This window comes from Toxotes jaculatrix, chromosome 7 (genome assembly GCF_017976425.1).
Source record: "Toxotes jaculatrix isolate fToxJac2 chromosome 7, fToxJac2.pri, whole genome shotgun sequence".
NCBI classification, from domain to species: domain Eukaryota; kingdom Metazoa; phylum Chordata; class Actinopteri; family Toxotidae; genus Toxotes; species Toxotes jaculatrix.
Genome location: NC_054400.1, coordinates 2,127,933 through 2,146,844, shown reverse-complemented (window position 1 = coordinate 2,146,844; position 18,912 = coordinate 2,127,933). Strand labels below are relative to the sequence as shown.

The window sequence follows — 18,912 nt, the reverse complement described above, 5'->3', positions numbered from 1 at the left end:
AGAGATTTGCATAATGGCAACTTAGAAATTAGTCTAATTAGCAAGTGGATAGTCTCCAATTATATTGAAAATAAATTGTGCCATGTACAATGAGCCAATTTATTGTTCCCCATTAGTGGAAGTTCTACATTAGAAAGCAGAGAAAGGACCCCCTGCTATGAACACGAAAATGGAAACCTCTCCACGTCTTGAACCATCCAAACTGGCAGGACGCGATGACAGATTAGCCAAAAGCTTTGTTGTTCATAGATGAAACAAGGCAGCGAAAAAAAGATAGAGTCTCAGAAATAAAATATATTTGTGCAGCAAACATGAGGTGCTCTGCATCTGTTTGCACGAGACCACTGGACCCAGATTACAACTTTTAATCATGTTCACCTCTCAGACTCAGGCGATCTCACCACACAACAGAAACATCTTTAATCACGAGAGAAGATGCTGGAGTGACAGATTTGTTTTGTGGACGTTCCTGAGGGGAAAAGCTGATTACAGGCTGCCTCTGATCTCTTAAAGATACAAATAAGTAGTAAAAACATGCATGTGATTGTTCACTCGTCTGATGGAAGATAGGATCTGTTAGAAATGTCCAACAGTCGGGCAGAAGCTTAAAGTCTCTTCCCTCACGCAACAAATATTACTGGCCTCAGGTGGATTTGATGAAGCTGCTCAACGACTGAGAACAAATGTATGTTTGATGATGTAAAAAAGTAAAACGTAAAAACGGTCAAAATCAAAGTGAATTGCAAAAGTGATGAAAAATCCGTCCACATATCTGGATTGTTAATTGTTTAAGTCATGAGTAAAGCAGAAAATGCAAATGTCGCCTGGTCCTAGTTTCCGTAATGTGAGAACTGGAAGGAGAAGCTCTTATTTTGTCAAATAAATCAGTGCTTTTAACATGTTTCCGAAACACGACCACACCAAGTTCAAATCAGAGGTTTGCACTGCTTCAGTTTGAGAGGGAGAATCTCATCCCCACATCTGCACCCTCGTAACTCCATGATCACTTCAGTAACTTTCCAGATTGAGGTTAATGTTTTTCCACTTTGACACAGAGGAGGATACACCACGTCTCTGAGGAGGAATAATTAAGTGTCACACAATTAAATCTGAAGATTACCTCAGTCGTTTTAAGGAAAAATAATGTAAACATAAAAGGACAGTTTGTTATTATGGCTTTTCTACCTAAATCTCTGCCTGTTCAGGCCTGAATGACAGGATTAAAATATCAATAAGCGAAGCAAAGGAATTATCAGGGTCCAATTTTACTACAGTCGATGTTTTCTTTTACAAAATGTTTGGGAAAAAAAGAGAAATATTTCAATCCTGCGTCATAAATCATAAAATGAACTAAAATCAGAGGATGTATTTTTAAGCAGAGAATGTTTACTGCAGGTACATTCAACTATTTTACTGTATGTCATATCAATCAAGCTTATTAATGTGATTTAACAGTAATTCGGTTTCAAAATGAGGATGTAAATTATTTCATGTATCTTCCCTCAACCATTTTTTCTGTAATATATTTAATTTATTAAAATTTTTGCAGTATAAATCTGAGGTGGACCTGCAGACGTGAGGGCTTTCTCAAATAATTTATGCTAAAAGAAGAAAAAAGTTACTAACATCTTTACCATGTTAAAAACACATTCTGATGCTTCTACTCTGAGCTGAACCATCTGTAACTGCACAAACTGCCAAACAATAAAGCAACACGGACAAACATGAAGAAATTTAGGTCATGAAACCTGTAACTGGGCTCTTTTTTAAAAAAATATTTGGAAGGAAAAAAAAACAAAAAAACAAACCAAATTTAGACAAAGAAAAATGTTCAAACTTAAATGTTCCACACTGAACCTGTTTACCAGCATCAGAGCTTTAACATGAACAACCTCACAGAATAAGCTGCTTATGTTTCCACGTTTCACACACCGGCTTGTCCAGGACAAACATGCTCATCATTACTGTGCATTAACACTTTGTTTTCCCAGTCGTATGACAGAGTGTTTTGGTTTTGTTGGGGTTTGATTGGACAACAGTGAGCTCACATAAAGACAGCCATGTTAACATCAGGAACATCTTGCTCGTGGTGTAGTGGTGGAGAGACGCTAAACTTCCCAAAGCTTTAAAGAGTTATAAAAAAGGAACCAAAGTGAAACTGATTTTGGATGTTTTTTATTTATCAGTAACATTCTATAAAGAAATACATTCACACTCACAGTATGATACAGGACCTTTTACATAGTCTGCTGCAAAAACAAGATATGTATAAGACAACTTATTGATCTATAGGTTGTATTTTTTTTTCAGGTGAGGTACCAGGAGCTGCTGATATCTACTACAACTAAAACTGAAAAGTTGTGACATTTTCATTTTCTACTGAGGATTGATTAAAATAAAATGTTCCCAAAAGTTTAGTGATCTAGGGCCTCTAATTCCTCAACAGAAAGTAAAGCTGACCAAAAAAAAAAAAAAAAAAAAAAAGGGGGGGGGGAAACCCCAAGACAGAGAGGAAAAAGCACAGAAAACTTGCAGATGTAAACAATATGTAGAACAACGTATTCAATGTCTGTGTTTGCTTGTTCGTCCCAGAGAGCCTGGGATAATGTTGCATGATTCCTCGCACTTTAAAAAAAAAAAAAAAAAAAGAAAAAGAAAAGGAAAATAAAGTGCAGTTAATGGCTCTGGTCGTCCCTTCTTTCACTTTCTTTTTGGCTTTGATGGTTCACCTGTCCAAACTATAAACCCATCCACCAGTACACATGAACAAGATGTTTCTGAGTATGGCTGTCTTACTACATGAAAAATGAACAGAAACAACTCAAATAATAAAACAAACTGAAATGAAGCAAAGTTTTTTTTTTTCCACAGAGGCCCAATAAAAGCAAGCAAGTGATATGAGTGGAAACATGGGGTGGAACAGAGCCATCAGGCAACATTAACTGTGATCTTTAAACTTACCTTCAGCTAAGTACACGAGCATGTTTGTACAGTAATGTGTATGACTCATGTCTGCGTGGATGGCTAAGATGGGTCACGCTCACTTGCTGCTCTAAGGCGGAAACACAGCAGCACAGTGAGGATTAAACATACAGCCCTTCAGGATTGTATGGATTCAATTAAAAAAATGTAAAATAAAAAGAATCTAAATGTTCACCATTTTGACGGATATCATCAGCACGCTCTCCTCAAGCACAACTTAACGGTTACACTACACAATGTGCCATCACCCAGTTGTGTTCAATAAAAAAAAATGTAAAAATAACAGCTGTGTACTCCCCGCGCGGTTTAGAGTACCAGGACCTACTGAGCTGATCTACAGTAGGTGCAGAGCAGAACAACGACTTGTTCACCAACGTATTTTCTAATAAAACTTCTGTCTGATAGCTGGTTACCAGAAATTACTCTCACTCATCAGGTGCCAGATACATTTAACTATCATTTACCTGCAAACTGGTTTTAATTTCTCTGCTTTAAGCAAAACTTTGAGAACTGGGGGGGAAAAAAAACTGCTGCTGAGTTCCATTAAACAACATTAACTCCTTCGCTAAACTGCAACTCCTCTGAAATCACTGTGGAGGGAAAAAAAAAAAAGCTGTCAGCTTTGTTGGTCAGGTAAATAAAAATGCGACACAAAGGCACTTTGTATCTACAAATGAAAACTCAAGCCACTTCCTCTATAAAAGAAACCCTTAGTATTCTATTAAAAAAGGCTAATACTTAACAACTGTGACAGAAAAAAGGAGGAGTTGAATCTAAACGTGTAGTCGCACCACCAGCAACTTCGCCGCTGTCGTACTGTCCGTCCTGGCTGACAGCTGACCTGCCACTGCCAAAATAAAAAGTCAGAGGCTTTTTAAAGACACTGTGTAAAAACCCTGTGATGTTATCATCTTCCAAATGTAAAATCTGGTGCATGCACCACATGTCACTGTCTGACATGACCACTAGGAGTCAGCAAAGTCAGACATGGTTAAATTCTACCAGTAGAGGCTTTAACCTGAAGCTGCTCAGAGGCAGAGCTGCTCTGCTCCGCTCAGTTATCCCTCAGAGAGGAGTATTTCAGCCTTTCACTCACTGTGAGAAACACAAGAAGCTATGGTCAGATAAGCTTCACCCACAGCACTGGTACAGTTATTCATGTTTAATTCTATTTTACTCTAAAACGGCACTTACAAAGCCGCATCAGCCGGTGCATTGTGTGTCATTTCCTGTCGTGCTGTGATTGGCTGGAATGTGTGTGGTCAGAAAATGGACACAGGTGGTCGGGACCCACCCACCGATCCCCACGTGGACCCTTCAGTAGCGCGTGGTTTGAGAGGATGGAGTTTAAATGCTGAAGCTAAAGCTCCTGTTCCAGCAGCTCTGCCTCTGAGAAATCTGCTATTATTGGAAGTAAAACACAAACATTAACAGCTGATCAAACTGTGACCAGAGCAAATAAAACCTGACTGCTTTAAAATAATGACAGCGTGTTTAAAAGTTGCTGGCAGTGTGTTAAACAACCAAATAACCACCTGACCTGTAACTGAAGGAACAAACAGACGCCCTGCGATGGCACGAACACAGGAAGCTAAAAGGCTGATCCAAAATTAGCGGTAAATTTTGTCATGCCAGCCCGTGGGAATGAGACCCAGGGTTTATCGGACCCGCCTGGGTTTTAGATTCAGTACAAAAAAAATGTCCCTTCAATCTGTTTGGTTTCTCTTTTTTTTTTTTTTTTGGTTTTTCCTTTGATCCAATTTGAACTCAAATCGAATTTCAGATTCATGATGTAACAAGTGAAGACAATAAGATATTTCCACACTTACATTCAAGTGCTTAGAGGGTTATATTGCATCTTTATCTTGTCTGTTTCTACTCTAGACTGTAGCCACTGGACTTTGCATTAAGCCTGCATGTTTAAGGTCACGAGATGAATTTACTGTAGAAAAGAAAAAAAGAAAAATCTACTCTCGCTCTCCTCTAGAAAATATCTAAGCATTTTAGCGTTGATACCGTTTCTCATTAAATATATTCTGAGTTACAAACAGCGTTTCTAAACTGCCTATCAAAACATAACCAATTCACATTTAAGGAGCAGGAAGAGTACAGAGGCACGAAAGCTTATTGCTGCCACCGATGTAATATATGAAGAAATACTGCACTTTGATATTCACAGTTATACCAAGCCTATGATCCGTGTTGGGGTTAAACCACATGCAGGCTGACGGGTTAGTTAAGCCAAATGGGAACTGATTATCAGGTTATAATATTAGGGTGGATGTTAACATCGGCCTCCACGGTAAAGTGCACAGTCCAGGCAAGAAGATTTGAGGCTTCATCTCAGCGTTTTGCAATTTGTGAGGAATCCTTGCATTGCAGTTTCCATGGCCGAAGAGGGTCACCGGTATTTTGTAAACAATGGCAAAGTGCCACAACTTTGGAAGTTCAAGTGTTGTCTCTTTTACCCCAGCTGGGGTTTATTAGTATCAGGGCAGAGCAATGTTTGGGTTAAACTGGAATTTAACTGACACGGTGAACGTGTGTGACATTATGATGTGAGAGCTGAAGTTTTTGTTTTTGTTTTTTTTACCAAATGAATTAGGAATGAATCTAAGCCTGAGGAAGGAGGGAGCGAGGGAAGGAAGGAGGAACGGGCTTTGACTTGACAGGTTTCTTATGAGATGCCAGGATTATTAGACTGGCTCGGTACCAGACACAGGAGTTTGGGAGGAGTCACCTGACAGTCACTTCATATGTGGGAGTCATCTCGGTCAGATGTATGATCGTCTGCTCAACATAAGTTTCAAAAGATCACAGCCCTGTTCGTACAACTTGAGGCGAGATCATTAGAACATCTGAGGAGGAATCAACATAAGCAGAGAGTGAGTAACTGGTCGTCAACATGAGAAATAATTACTGTGGGAGGGGCGGCATCAGGGGCACGATAAACAACAACCAAAAAAAAATTAAAAAGGAGAGAGGACTGATCACAAACGACTACTAACAGCTACATCCACCAATTTTATCCACCTGTGCTCCTTGTTGGACACAGTGAGCTGGAAGTTTCTGTCTGCACTGAAAAAACTGTAATTTTATGCAAAGTGCTTCACCGAGAGCGTTTGACTTTTTATAGCCCGCACAGTGAGAACTCCACGTGTTAGTACCTCGCTTCAGTCACGTCAACAAGACAGGGAACGTAACCCCAAACCCTGGCACAGGTGGTGCCTGGCTTCACCCAGGGAGCTACAGAGGAGACTCGAACACTTCTTCCAGCTGACTTGCATAAAGGTTTGTTACAGCAAGGCAGTTAAATGTGATCGCCACCTAGCCCAGTATAGCCCAGTATAATCCAGTATAGCCCATTATTAGAAGCCAGAGCTGAATGCAGTGAATTCAGAAAGTGGTTGTACCGCTTCACTGATGCACCTGCAACAGCTGCTTTCCTTTCTAATTTAAAAGCACCTTTTCATTATATTTTATACTGACAACAGAAGGACAGCTAATCTGCCGACTGACAATGGGAAACAAAACAGAAAGCTGACCGATCTTTAGGTTTCACTGCCCCACTGTGGGGTCTAATTGGCAAAGGAGAGCCTGACTGGAGGTCAGGTGGGAACAGAAGAGCTGGACAGGGGGCAGGAGAGGGCAGAGAGAGAGAGGGGGGGCAGGTGGCTCCACAGTGTTGGGTCCTCATGGTAGAGACTCCTCTAAGACTTGCCTGCGCTGGCCACAAACGGGACTGAGCCGAACAGGTCCTCTGGTGGGAGAGGCTTGGTGGTGGAGGCAGCTGGCTGCAGTCGGTCCGTTTCCACGCTGGCCGTTCTCTCCACTGGCTTGTCTGCAGGTAGAAGGTCACAGAGAGAAGATCGTTAGATCATCATGGATCATTATAGAACAGGTGTGACACCTGGGTAAAGTTTTCTTTCTAATTACATGGATCAAATCTCTCGAACATATGAAAGACAATAATAAAGACAATGAGTAAAACACTGACACTGAACACTGTACTGTAAAAATCACTGGTGGACGTAAGGGAAAAGGTAAATATGCTCATGTGTTTGAAGGTCATGAGAATATTTTCTCTTTAAAGAAAAAACGTTCTGCAGTAAATGATTAACCGAATAAAAGAGTCACTTGCTTGCTCTGAGCATGTCAAACTCCCGGTCGATCAGCTCCTCCTCGGTCAGCTTGGAGAAGTTGTCCTCTCCGAAAGGGTTCCAGCCCGACATGTCGGGGGGGTTACTGACTGTACTGTTGCAGCTCTGAGAGGGAGGGGTGATCCCATCTGAGGCAAGGAGAGGGTTTCTACTGTGGAGGGTGGACAATAAAACAGCGTGTTAAGATTAGAACTGACCCGCTGCTCACAGCTTTGTCTCGAGGACGACATCAGATTACACTTAAAACCAAAACCGAGAAGTTTAAGACATTTCTCCTCTCAAGATAAAAGTCTGGACCATGAGGAGCTTTGTCTGGGAAACACAAATCCTGATACCTGAATTTGGATATCTGCTGATATCAGAGCTCTGTTTGCTTTAATATTATCATCATTACTGTTGATTTTATATGATGCTGTAATAAATCTTCTCTACAGGCAAGTATGATATGTACGAATGTATGTATGTCCCAAAAGGCAACGTGAGGTAAGTATAAGGTCAGAAAAGAAAGTCAGAAAAACAGGAAATCCTGTTAACAGTCAATATTTATTAAATTCAAGAGATACCCATAAAGTGTAACCTTCTTTTAGACTGCCCCTCTCCAAATAAATTAGAAATAAAAATGGCTTCTTGATCTGATCAGCACAATAAGTATACTGGCTCTTGTAGCAGAAACAAATAAAGGTTTTTCAAATCTCAAACATCCCGAGGGGCGGAAGCTCACTCACGGTTCATCTTCTTCCTGCTGTACGTTGAAGGGACAGAAGTCTGTGAGTAATATATTGTTGGTGTGTGAATTACCTGGATGACTTACCTGTTGTGGTGTCCCGCTTTGGTTTATCGTTTGAGTGTAAAAGTTAATAGCGCGACTAGCCGGTCAATGGGATTCTCCATATTATGTTAGCATCGAGCTAATCGCTACTTATTACCACTTGTAGGTCGCGAGCTTCCGCCCCTCGGTACAGCGGCTTTGCATACATTGCACTTTGCTGTCTTGCTGACAACATTAAAGCACAGACATGGTTCATGGATCGGAAATTTCCGATCCGTGAAATATGTTGGTATGGGAACCCGATACCGATACTGGATCGGCCCTATCCCAAGAATTGACCATTATTTAGTTTTATTTGAAAGATCTAAAATGGCTTCCCAATAAGGAACAGGACCAAACAGAATACCAATACTTGATTTGGTTTCACTTTGAACCATTAACCTTTGAACCAGTGCAGTGAGTTCTGGGACATTACCTGGGGTTAGTGTACGAGGGATCCACAGGTGATAGCCCCCCCATCTGGCCAGTTCCAGCTCCAGCTGTGGGTGTGGTTGCGCTATAGGAACTCAGGGGGATCTGGAACTCAAGAGGGGAGGACATATAGGGGAGAGGCTGCTGAGCGGGATGATGCTGCGGCTGCTGATGTTGTTGAGGATGTTGGTGATGCTGCTGCTGTTGTTGCTGCTGCTGGACAAAAGCCTGTTGGTACTGGTGCAGCTGTTAGGGAAGGAAGAGAGGGAGAAGAGGGGGAAGGGAATGAAGGACGGACCTTTGATTTCATGGCGCACAATGATGGCAACAAGATGATGAAATGTTGTTAGAAACCAGTTCTGGATTTGGAAAGCTGGGGACACAGTGGAGGGGAGGGATGAGGGAATGAAAGTCAAACAACGCGTAGGACACCAAACTGAAAAAATGAACCATTTTACAAATACAGCAAGGGTCACCTCAAATGCCAGCTGACAAGTTTGAAGCTACTTTTTTTTTTTTTTTGGCCACTTGGAGGAAGAAAAAAAACACACAATTCTGACACACAGCGCTGTGCAAAAGTTTTAGGCACTTCAGATGGCTAGTTCTAATTCATCACACAGTACCATCAGGAAGGCGTCTGATCCGCGGCAGAACAACGAGCCCAAACACAGCCAGAATCATAAAGAACTACCATCAGAGACAAGAAGAACAAGGAGTTCTGCAGCAGATGGTCTGGCCCCCACAGAGCCCTGATCTCAACATCATGGAGTCAGTCAGTCAGAGACACTAAGACAGACGAAATCCACAGAAGAACTGAGGCAAGTTCTCCAATATGCCAGAACAGCCTACTCCGTAAGCACCTGGAAAAACTGTGTGCAGGTACACAGAGGAGAACAGGTGCTGTCATAAAGGCAAAGGGAGGGTCACAGCAAAACCAGTCGGATTTAGTTTTTTCTGTTTATTGTTAATTGATAAGGAGAAACTGATGAGAATCTTCACTTTATTGTTCGTGCCTAAAACCTCTGTACAGTGCTGCATGTCAGCGGCTCCGTACGCTCTGGACCATACAGTAAATGTACTATAAAATAAACTTCAAGTTCGCAGCTCTGTTCCTTTATGAATGAAACCAGCAGACACAACAATAACTGGATTCTCCAACCATAATGTTATTCCCCTGACAGATCTGGATTTGACCTCTTCAAAGAGGCTCCTTCCCCATCAGAGAATTCACGTGAAAATCTTTCCCATTCAAAAAATTCACTGCCAGAACAAAACCCATCATAACCCATCTGTCTTAACCTGGGACGAGCATAAGCTTTTGGTTGGAGGAACTGAGGAAGCTGGTGTTACCTTGGACTTCTAAGTGAATTTTCTAAAGGAGATTAAAGGAGTACAGAGGTAAAACTCACACTCTTAATTTTGTTGTTGTTGTTGTTCCATCCTCTACCACATCACTGCTGATGCTACGAATTACAAATTTGCTGTCACTTAGCGAAGCTTTGTCGTCACGGTAAGGAGCAGGTCTACGTTCACACACAAAATACTGCTTTTTAAACGCTGAGCAGTTTTCTTGGGAATAAGAACAGTAATTCTGAGAGGTGCTCTCTTCCCCTGTCTGTGAACCGCTTCATATGTCAGGATGCAACACAGAGGAAACTGCTCGATTTCACCCTCTGTTCGATCCCCTCGTGGCTTCGCTCAGACCAGATTGCCTCTGAAATAAAACAGATGGTACGCGTTCGGTGGGAAACAGACTAAAAATTGCACCGCCCTAACAGTGCGTATTTGGAGGACCTGTGTTTGTGTGTTTGATTCAGTAGCTGTGTAAATACTAGTTTTCTGAATATTTGGACAGAGTCAGTAGGAAGTTTGAGCGTCTGCTTCCAATGCTGTTTGGCACAGACGTGAAGCGAGTCGACTGAAGAGGACTGGCTGCCAGTATTTGGAACAGAGAGAGCAATTTTAGGCCATTCTGACATTAAATGAGATATTCAGCTCCGTGTTATTTCATGCTGCGTCTCCATGTGTTTCACTGTCATTTGCTCAAACTATTTATTGCAGTTTTGGATAAAATCTTCTGTTCTGAAATTCTGTCATGATTTTGAGTTAGAAGCATCCTCAAACGCTTCAATGGGCTTAAATGCGAACAAAAGCAAATTCAAATTGATCGATGTCGCTTTTAGCACAGGCCTTAAATCAGATTCGAGATTCGATTCGTTTGGTACCAGGCTCAAACCTCTGACTGCACTCACCATGGCTGCGTACTGAGCCTGGGCCTGGGCCTGAGCAACCTGCTGCTGGTACATGGGCTGTATCATCATCTGCTGTTGCTGCTGGAGCAGAGCCTGCTGCTGCTGAAGCTGGAGGGACTGCTGCACGGCCTGTTGGTACTGAGGAGGGTTGAAAAGAGATTAAAACTCTGAACATTTCCTCTTACTGACAGCTCCAGAATGCTGCATGTTTGTCAGAGTGGTGGATATACCTGGAGGTATTGTAGTTGCTGTGCATTTGCATGTTGTTGCTGCACTGCTTGTTGTTGCTGTAGCTGCTGTAGACGCAGGTCGCCAGGCTGTAGCTGCTGCAGGACCCGGTGCTGCTGACTGCTGGGCTGGGGCTGGGGCTGGGGCTGCGGCTGGGGCTGCATGGACGGCTGTCCGGAGCCAGGGGTGGGAGCTGAGCGGACAAGTCAAACACAACATCAAGCACAGAAGGACACTGTATAACTGAAAGCCTGTCATCACAGTGATGACACTGAAAAACACAATAACCATAAATGCCAGAGTATGGACATCACATCTATGTGTGCCCAACTGACATCCAAGGATTTTGTACAGGCGACAGGTTTACAGGTGTACAGGTTTTACTTTTCTGGATTTATATGCAATCATGTACAGTATGTGTAATTTCTACATTTAAAATTCTGTTTTCTTTTCCATTTTTGTGTAGAGATAAGAAACTAACTTCAAGACGATGGAAACTTCAGATATATCAGTCTCACTCATGTTCAACAAACCTTTCTGGCCGTTGCTGACGGGTGCAGACGGCATGGTCATCTTGACAGGGGTGACGGTGTTGGCGAGGGGCAGGACATTACTGTTTGCTGCCTTCGGCCTCTGTCTGGGAGCTATTGATGTTTCTGTAGGGCCGACAGAGTCTGTTATCCTGGAAAGGGGGAATAAAACGTGGTTTGAGTTTCCTTGGTCAATACAAATGAACAGTGCCCCTCAAAGTCTGGTGTATGTCCAGTGTGGTGTGCACTTCGTGCCATCCTGATGTCTAATGTGTTGTTCTACCCAGATGATTGTAATCTGATCCTTTTAATTAGCCTGAAGAAGAATTATCTGAAGCACAAAAATCCCCTTTAAATTTCTTTTTATTATTATTCTATAGAATTTATCAGGACTAATTCAAGTTTGTGTACAGTAAAAAAAATAAAATAAGAAAACTGTTCCCGTCTGTGAGCCGTACCTGGCCTTTGTCATACTTTTCTTAGCAGCAACCTCACTGGCCGTTAGAGGTTCTGGGAGCGACGTAGGGATGGGAGAGTTCTGGAAAAGAGCAGGAGAATTATGTTGACAAGAAAATGAGTGAAAAGGCTAAACTCCAGCTGTGATTGCTTTGTTCCAATGACTTACAAAGAGATTTGGCACTGGGCAGTCTTTTCCAGCTAACTTGAAGGCAAAGTAGGACACTTGGTAAATGTCTGGTCTTTTCTCCTGGTCTGGTTCGAGCATATATCCTAGAAAAGACAGAGAGGTCGTTTTATTCAGCACGTAGAGCAACACTGGCTGATTTATTGTAACTGATGTGCATCTTCTCTCTTTTGCCACTTGGTGGAGCTATTGGTCAAAGAATTAAAAAAAGGAAACTCCTCTGCCAGCAGCAGCAGGAGCAGCACACATTTAGGGAAGTGAAATAACTTGAAAGCACACAAGGCTGCCATGAGTGACAGTCCATGACTGGTTCGAACAGGCCAAGCTGTGTAAAAGGTCAACAATAAAACTGAAGTCAAGTCGCTGTGTGGGCGAGCACAGCACTAACAGTGTTTTAAGGTCAAGGTAAAAGAGCAGAACAAGATCATCGGTGTAAATTACAATCTAGATAATGACAAAACAAAAAGAATGAGCTCCTTCCGGAAAACTCTGTGATTTCTCAACCTTCTGTGGTGCACTCTGTACAGCTGTGTTCGTAACTTGACTTTGACACTGTCAACAGTCCAGTTTCAGTATGTGCCCAAATGTATGTCGAGCAAATTCACAGACTGTTCAGCAGACACAAAAGGCAAAGAACACACACTAAACAGTGATTCACTAAAACAGCGACTGAAAGTAATTCTGAAGTAGTAATCATTAGAATAAACGCTGACATCATAAATCAATGTTAAACCATCACAACTTACTAATTAAGCAGTGCAACTTGAAGGAGAATTTGGAGTTATCTGGAACGATAAAGGTTCCGTCACATATGGCAACTTGACTCTCCCCAAATGGAAGTGCGAAGAAACACAGCTTGTACAACAAGCATCCAAGTGCCTGTGGAGAAAACAGAAAGAGTCTTGAAAAACACCTGAGCCCTGTGACTTTCAGAGGTACAGCATCACTTGAAGTTTATGCCTGTGCCAACGCAATACCCAAGTTTTGATACAACAAGGCAACTTTGCCCAAATAATACACAGCTTAAAACCAGTAAAATTATGATTCAAAATGAATAAGTCAACAAGAATATGAATCCAACCAAGCATTGGATGCCAATTTTGAGAGCAAGAAAGTTTTTGTTAGTTGGTGCGGACACATTTCATTTTGTTTTTTGACACTGTAAAAGAATTGAGTTTTGATATTCAGCCCCAGTAAATGTCTAACAGCTGAAAAGAAAAAGAAACACATTGAAAAAGAGAAACTAAGACAAGAATGGCACTGGCAACTGTCACACCAGTCAGAACTTAAGGTACTTCCCTCACTTCCTTGAAACTATGAAAATACAGCGACTACTGAATCATTTAAACTATGGTGGCTGAATTACTAACGGTTTCTAAATGAATGTTCAAGTTGTTTTGAATCGAGGAAGAAAATTAGACAGTACTCGACAGCAGACACTGGAAGTCTATACTGTGACGAGTCAAAACATTAAGACCACTCGCAGATGGTGGGGGGGTGGGCTGGAGCTAGTCCAATCCACAGCAGCTCCATGTCACAGTTTACTGGACTTAAAGGATCTATTAATAAAATCTTGGTGGCAGATACCACAGGAGAACAGAGTCAATGCCTCGACAGGTTGGAGCTGTTTTAGTGGAACATGGACAACCAACAGTATATCAGGCAGGAGTGGTCACAGTGTTTTGGCTCATCAGTGTATAAGTGATATTAGATGAACACAGTAGTAGTAACTAGCTAGTTAGTTTTAACCTTTTACCATCTGTGTGGGTTTTTTTCCAAAGCTTGAGCGAGACTTAGTGGTGTTACTCATCAGTGCTCATCACATGTACAATACATACATGAAAAATACACACAAATTTTACAGCGACTTAACACGTCCACTTGAATCTGTCCAAGAGGGACAGATATTGTTGTCTTTCTTTACCCACTGAACTGCACAGGACTGCTTAGTAAAGAATTAAAGTTCCTTGTGTCACTGGCTAAAAAGCTGCCCAGAGTCTGCTCCCCTGGCAATGTGGATGTCCAAACAAATCCACATGCAGAAGTGCTCCGCTCCCAAATCATACATTCTGTTGGAGCTGTATTTGGCTCTGGCATCTTTTTGCTGATGATGCAGTTGGAGATGAAAGAGACTTTGGAATTAGCCACAGCGTTCAGGGAGTGTTTTCCTGTAAGTGCTCTAATCTGAAGAAAGATATTCTTCACAGCTCTCCGCTAAACAAGCTAATCCAGTCTGATACGAAACACCTAATCTGTGTCAGACAGCATATCCACCAGCAACCCCGACATGCATGAATATATGCAGAGGGCATTTGTGTGAGACACAAAGATAGAACAGGAAGCGAGAACATAGGGGGTAGTTGACAGGAAGCTGGTGTTTTTTTGTTGTACATCCCACAGTAGCTGTCATCCTACAACCAGAGGACCTATTTGCCTATTTAAAGCCTATCTAAAGCTCCTGTCTGTTCATTTGGAAATGTATACAAGTTCATAACTATAAGTCCAGACTGACAAATTTATGCAAAGAGACAGGAGAATTAAAGTAAATGTCAAAATGCTCCCAACACATTTAAGAAGCTAGAGTTGTTAACAATATGAAGCATTATGTTAAAAAAAAAAATCATCATTTCAGCCGTATTTGTATTCTTAGATCTTGATTCAAAGATGTAAAACAACAGAATATGAAAAAGTCCAATCTAAGCACAAACTTTTACATGCTAAATGCATCCAATCAACAGCTCCATCTTTCTGCGTTGGCCGTTTCAACTCCCTGGGTTTGTAGTGCATCAATTTACACCTCTCCTCAAAATGGCTGCCGTCCAAGCCCTTCTTCCCGCCTCTCTGCCGTGGGCCTTCGAATCAGCCCGTTTCACACGAGCTTATCGAGGTCCTCAAGTGAGCCTAATTATCTTAAATGGAGGGAAAATAGGAGAGGGCAGGCAGCGGGGAGGGGGGAACAGGATGAGATGGAGTCCTGGCGTTATTGTGAATGATGTTGCTCAATGTTTTATGAGGGAAAAACACTGTTGGAGAGCTGGTGGAGGCAAACAGCCCAGGGCGAGCCAGTGAGAGAGAGAGAGAGAGAGAGAGAGAGAGAGAGAGAGACATAGAGCAAGAGAGAGCAAAAGCGAGAGAGAGAGAAGGGGAACCCGTCAGGGCAGAATGACGCCCAGGACACTGCCAGGACAAATCAGCCCTGCAGGGGTGTCCTGGCCGACACAGATAAACACAGATACTGTGCACGCATGCAAAGTGATATCTTACCCATATATCAGCTTTAGTGGTGATGGCTTTCCCTGCGTACAAGTTAATCATCTCCGGCGCCCGATATGACAGGGTCGTGTACCTGAGAGACACAGCAACAGGAATTAGTCAGTGGCAGCTCCATGCTCAAATGACATGGAGCACCAATGGAGCAAAGTAAAGGACAGCTGTCTGCGTGGAGCTGCACAGGTAGCATCTATCGATAGCCTGTATGTGAGGTGTTGAGGAAACACTGGTAAAGCCATTTAGTGTGAGCCCTTCAATATGTAGATTGTACCTACAGACAGTATCATGATTAGGGATGGGGCCGATCTGATCCAGTATCGGTATCGGTTCCGATACCAGCATTTTTCACGGATCGGAAATTGCTTTAATGTTGTCTGCTGAAATGACTCCACAGGTGATTCCCTGCCGGCTGCTCTGCTAACTGGCCGCAAACTGTGGAATGGGTTTCCTGAACGGCGTGTCTCATTACTCAGCGCCTCATTGAGACTCGCCTCTGTACCGGAAATCCATTCCACAGTTTGCAGCCAGCTAGGAGGCGAGCATCGAGCAGCAGGGTGGCTAACCTACTTTTTGCAATGTTTGCAAAGCCGCTATACCGAGGGGCGGAAGCTCCGTCGCGACCTACAAGTGGTAATAAGTAGCGATTAGCTCGATGCTAACATAATATGGAGAATCCCATTGACCGGCTAGCGCATTAGCATCGGTCGCGCTATTCACTTTTAAACAAACGATAAACCAAAGCGGGACACCATAACAGGTAAGTCATCCAGGTAATTCACACACCAACAATATATTACTCACAGACTTATGTCCCTTCAACGTACAGCAGGAAGAAGATGAACCGTGAGTGAGCTTCCGCCCCTCGGGATGTTTGAGATTTGAAAAACCTTTATTTGCTTTGTGGATCGGTGCATCCCCAATCATGATTTATACTATCCCCCTCTACACTACACCAGTCACTGCATACATATCGATCACACAAAGTGCCACCCACCACCACAATGGTATTTAAACATTGAAGACCTGGTTTGTAAAAAGAAAAACAATGGTTCAATTATCTGAAGATGGTTCACATTTAAAAAGATCAGATGAGCAGCTCTGTTTACATTTTTATTCTTATTTGCACAGATGTGTGTTTTGTTACGCAGCAGAGGAAATCCTGTAATTGTCATCTATTTTGATCAGACTGTTATTGTTGAAAACAATTTAAAAAAAGCCTATTTTCATTTAATATAGGTTATTTATATACATGTTTTGCAGCTATATAACATGGAAAACCCTGTGTTTGCATTTTATTTGGACCACAGTCCGTTTTAATACGACTGCTTTTGACACAAGGCTTTGACTCTGACAACACTGAACATTTAACCTTAATTTTTTTTTGCAATGTTAAACATGTAATAACTTTTTTAAGCTACTTAGGGGCCACTGAAATAAGCTGTGAACACAAAATTGGCATCATCATCACCTTTAAAGGTGAGAATTCACTAAAGAATTCACTAACTAATTAACTTTGTTTTTGGTCTGTGCCGACTCCTGAGGCTCGTCACTGCCTTTGCTGGCAGCCGTGTGCAGTGGCTTTGTTGGATCTCTTTTTCTGAAAGCATACTTTTCTTTGAGGAAGCAACGTGTGCTTCTGCTTCTACGTGACGCACAGGGGGAAAAAAAAACGACCAGAACCTGTCGGCGAAGGTTTCCTAGTTCATCTTTCACTGTAACACAGAGCCAAATATTCATTTTGTTTTCTATTCAGTCACTCTGATAATGATCACAGCAGCTGGTTGTGTTTGGAATAAGGCTCAGTTATACAAATATGAAGACTGTGTGAATCACCATGGTTCAGAGGCCTGACGTATGACCACTGTCATCACAGAGGAGAGTTTACACAGGGTCATATACTGCTGATAAAAACCACACACTGCACTTTATAGCAGCTCTGAATGTGAGAAAGTTGACAGACACAGATCTGATCGGACTGCTGTGATTTATAGAACACATTCACTACAACTACACAACACACCACACAGCCAATGAGCAGGGGGCTCAGACAACAAAGGTGCATCACATTTACCACCTCCCAATACACCGTCATCTGCTACAGATCCACGGCAGTATGATTGTTCACTGCACTATCTCTGTTTATGACACAATTTCTGCACATCGCACAAAACACAGAGTTGTATTTTTCTTAGCAAGTTGTGTTTTGCTGGGATGATGCTGGAGAGGAGATGAGAAGAGTCGGCAGTGGACTGAAAACGCCAGAGAAGCTGAAAGATTTTTTTCAGTCACAGAATGTATCTGCATTAAAAAGTGAGAAAGCCCATGTTGTAGTAATCTGGAGGCAGGATTAGTTTGACGAGTCAGTGGCATTCGGTAGCGTGAACTGTGCCTTGATGGATCCTGCTCCTCCATCTACTATCTCAGAACCATCTCAGCAGCAGGGTTCAGGGGTCAGGAGTGAAACCTGAAAGGATGTCCCTGCTGTTGAAATGCAGGTAAAGTGCCTGAGTTTCTCCACAGGTTCCTGTCGTGCAAAGGGCCACTATCTGCTGTCATTTATGGCATGGTTTTACATGACGGAGTAAACTTTACACGCCGCTTTGACAAAACAATAATGTTCCAGCAGCCAGAACACAGAGGCAGGTAATTGTGATTGTTTAACTAACTACTGTACTGAGTGACATGAGTAACAAGCAAAACCTACTTCTTAATCTCATCCTCCACAGCAGTAACTCCATCTTTATGTGGCAGCAAAACCTTGTGAGTGGAACTTCCAAAGTCACACAGCACATAGTTTCCCTGGTCGTTCAGAAGGATGTTTTCAACCTGGTAAAGAAACAGACAGAGGTTTTAGATTTTTTAAAATAACAACAAAATACAAGGAAAACATTGCAAAGTATCTAATAAAAACAACAAGATATACCAACAACATAGCGTATACATGCAGTGGCAGACAGTGTCACTGATCTGAAGCACCTAAAACCTGACCCAACTAATATCATTCAACAGAGCTGCAGCCCCAGAACTTCTGGACCTTTTTTGTTTTATATGGGTGTGTTGGTGTGTGTGTTTGAGGTTTTTATATTTTAAACCTGCTCAGACAGTCATCCTGTGTCCTCTGCCCTCTGTCACTGACCTCCTGGTTAACTTTACAAACCTAACTTGCTTCTTTTATGTGTCCAAGAAAAACTGTAATGGGTTTAGAGCAGTGGGTTCCAGCTGCCAACATAAAAAAAATATTTTGAATTTAGCTAATGATGACACAAGTGTCTACTGTTTAATGTCAAAGGAACATTGTGACACAGCCTGCAGAGTTTGCCCCTATGGAAAATCTGCAGGCTGTATAGTAAAGCAAAAGCCACAGTCGCGATTGAGACGCATCATTCCAAAGTTTCACCAAAAACACATCCGCTGAGACTCTGACAAAGTGTGTGACAGACAGATGAACAAACAAACAAGGCGAAGCTCATCTCCAATTACATCATTATGAGCATGGATGACAATTAGTGGATAAAGTCGCTTGTAAAAACTCACAAATCCCACACCCACGTACAAAACTGATTTAATACTCAGTGACAGAGCAGTGAGACAAGCTCTCATTACAGTA

General features: G+C 42.2%; 1 protein-coding gene across 2 annotated transcripts in view; it reads right to left on the bottom strand.

Moving 5' to 3' along the window:
• bmp2k (BMP2 inducible kinase) overlaps window positions 1–18,912 on the bottom strand; it is a 45,172-nt gene that overhangs the window by 3,998 nt on the left and 22,262 nt on the right. Inside the window, exons 5-15 of one of the 2 annotated variants that reach the window (XM_041042903.1) lie at window positions 18,010–18,131; window positions 15,300–15,381; window positions 12,782–12,914; window positions 12,018–12,121; window positions 11,851–11,930; window positions 11,396–11,544; window positions 10,865–11,055; window positions 10,635–10,772; window positions 8,387–8,628; window positions 7,124–7,293; window positions 6,704–6,823 (exon numbers count right to left, since the gene is read on the bottom strand). In XM_041042903.1, the coding sequence (XP_040898837.1) occupies window positions 6,704–6,823; window positions 7,124–7,293; window positions 8,387–8,628; window positions 10,635–10,772; window positions 10,865–11,055; window positions 11,396–11,544; window positions 11,851–11,930; window positions 12,018–12,121; window positions 12,782–12,914; window positions 15,300–15,381; window positions 18,010–18,131 (1,531 nt within the window). The remainder of the gene's footprint in view (window positions 1–6,703; window positions 6,824–7,123; window positions 7,294–8,386; window positions 8,629–10,634; window positions 10,773–10,864; window positions 11,056–11,395; window positions 11,545–11,850; window positions 11,931–12,017; window positions 12,122–12,781; window positions 12,915–15,299; window positions 15,382–18,009; window positions 18,132–18,912) is intronic. The other variant, XM_041042904.1, reaches the window with a different exon arrangement.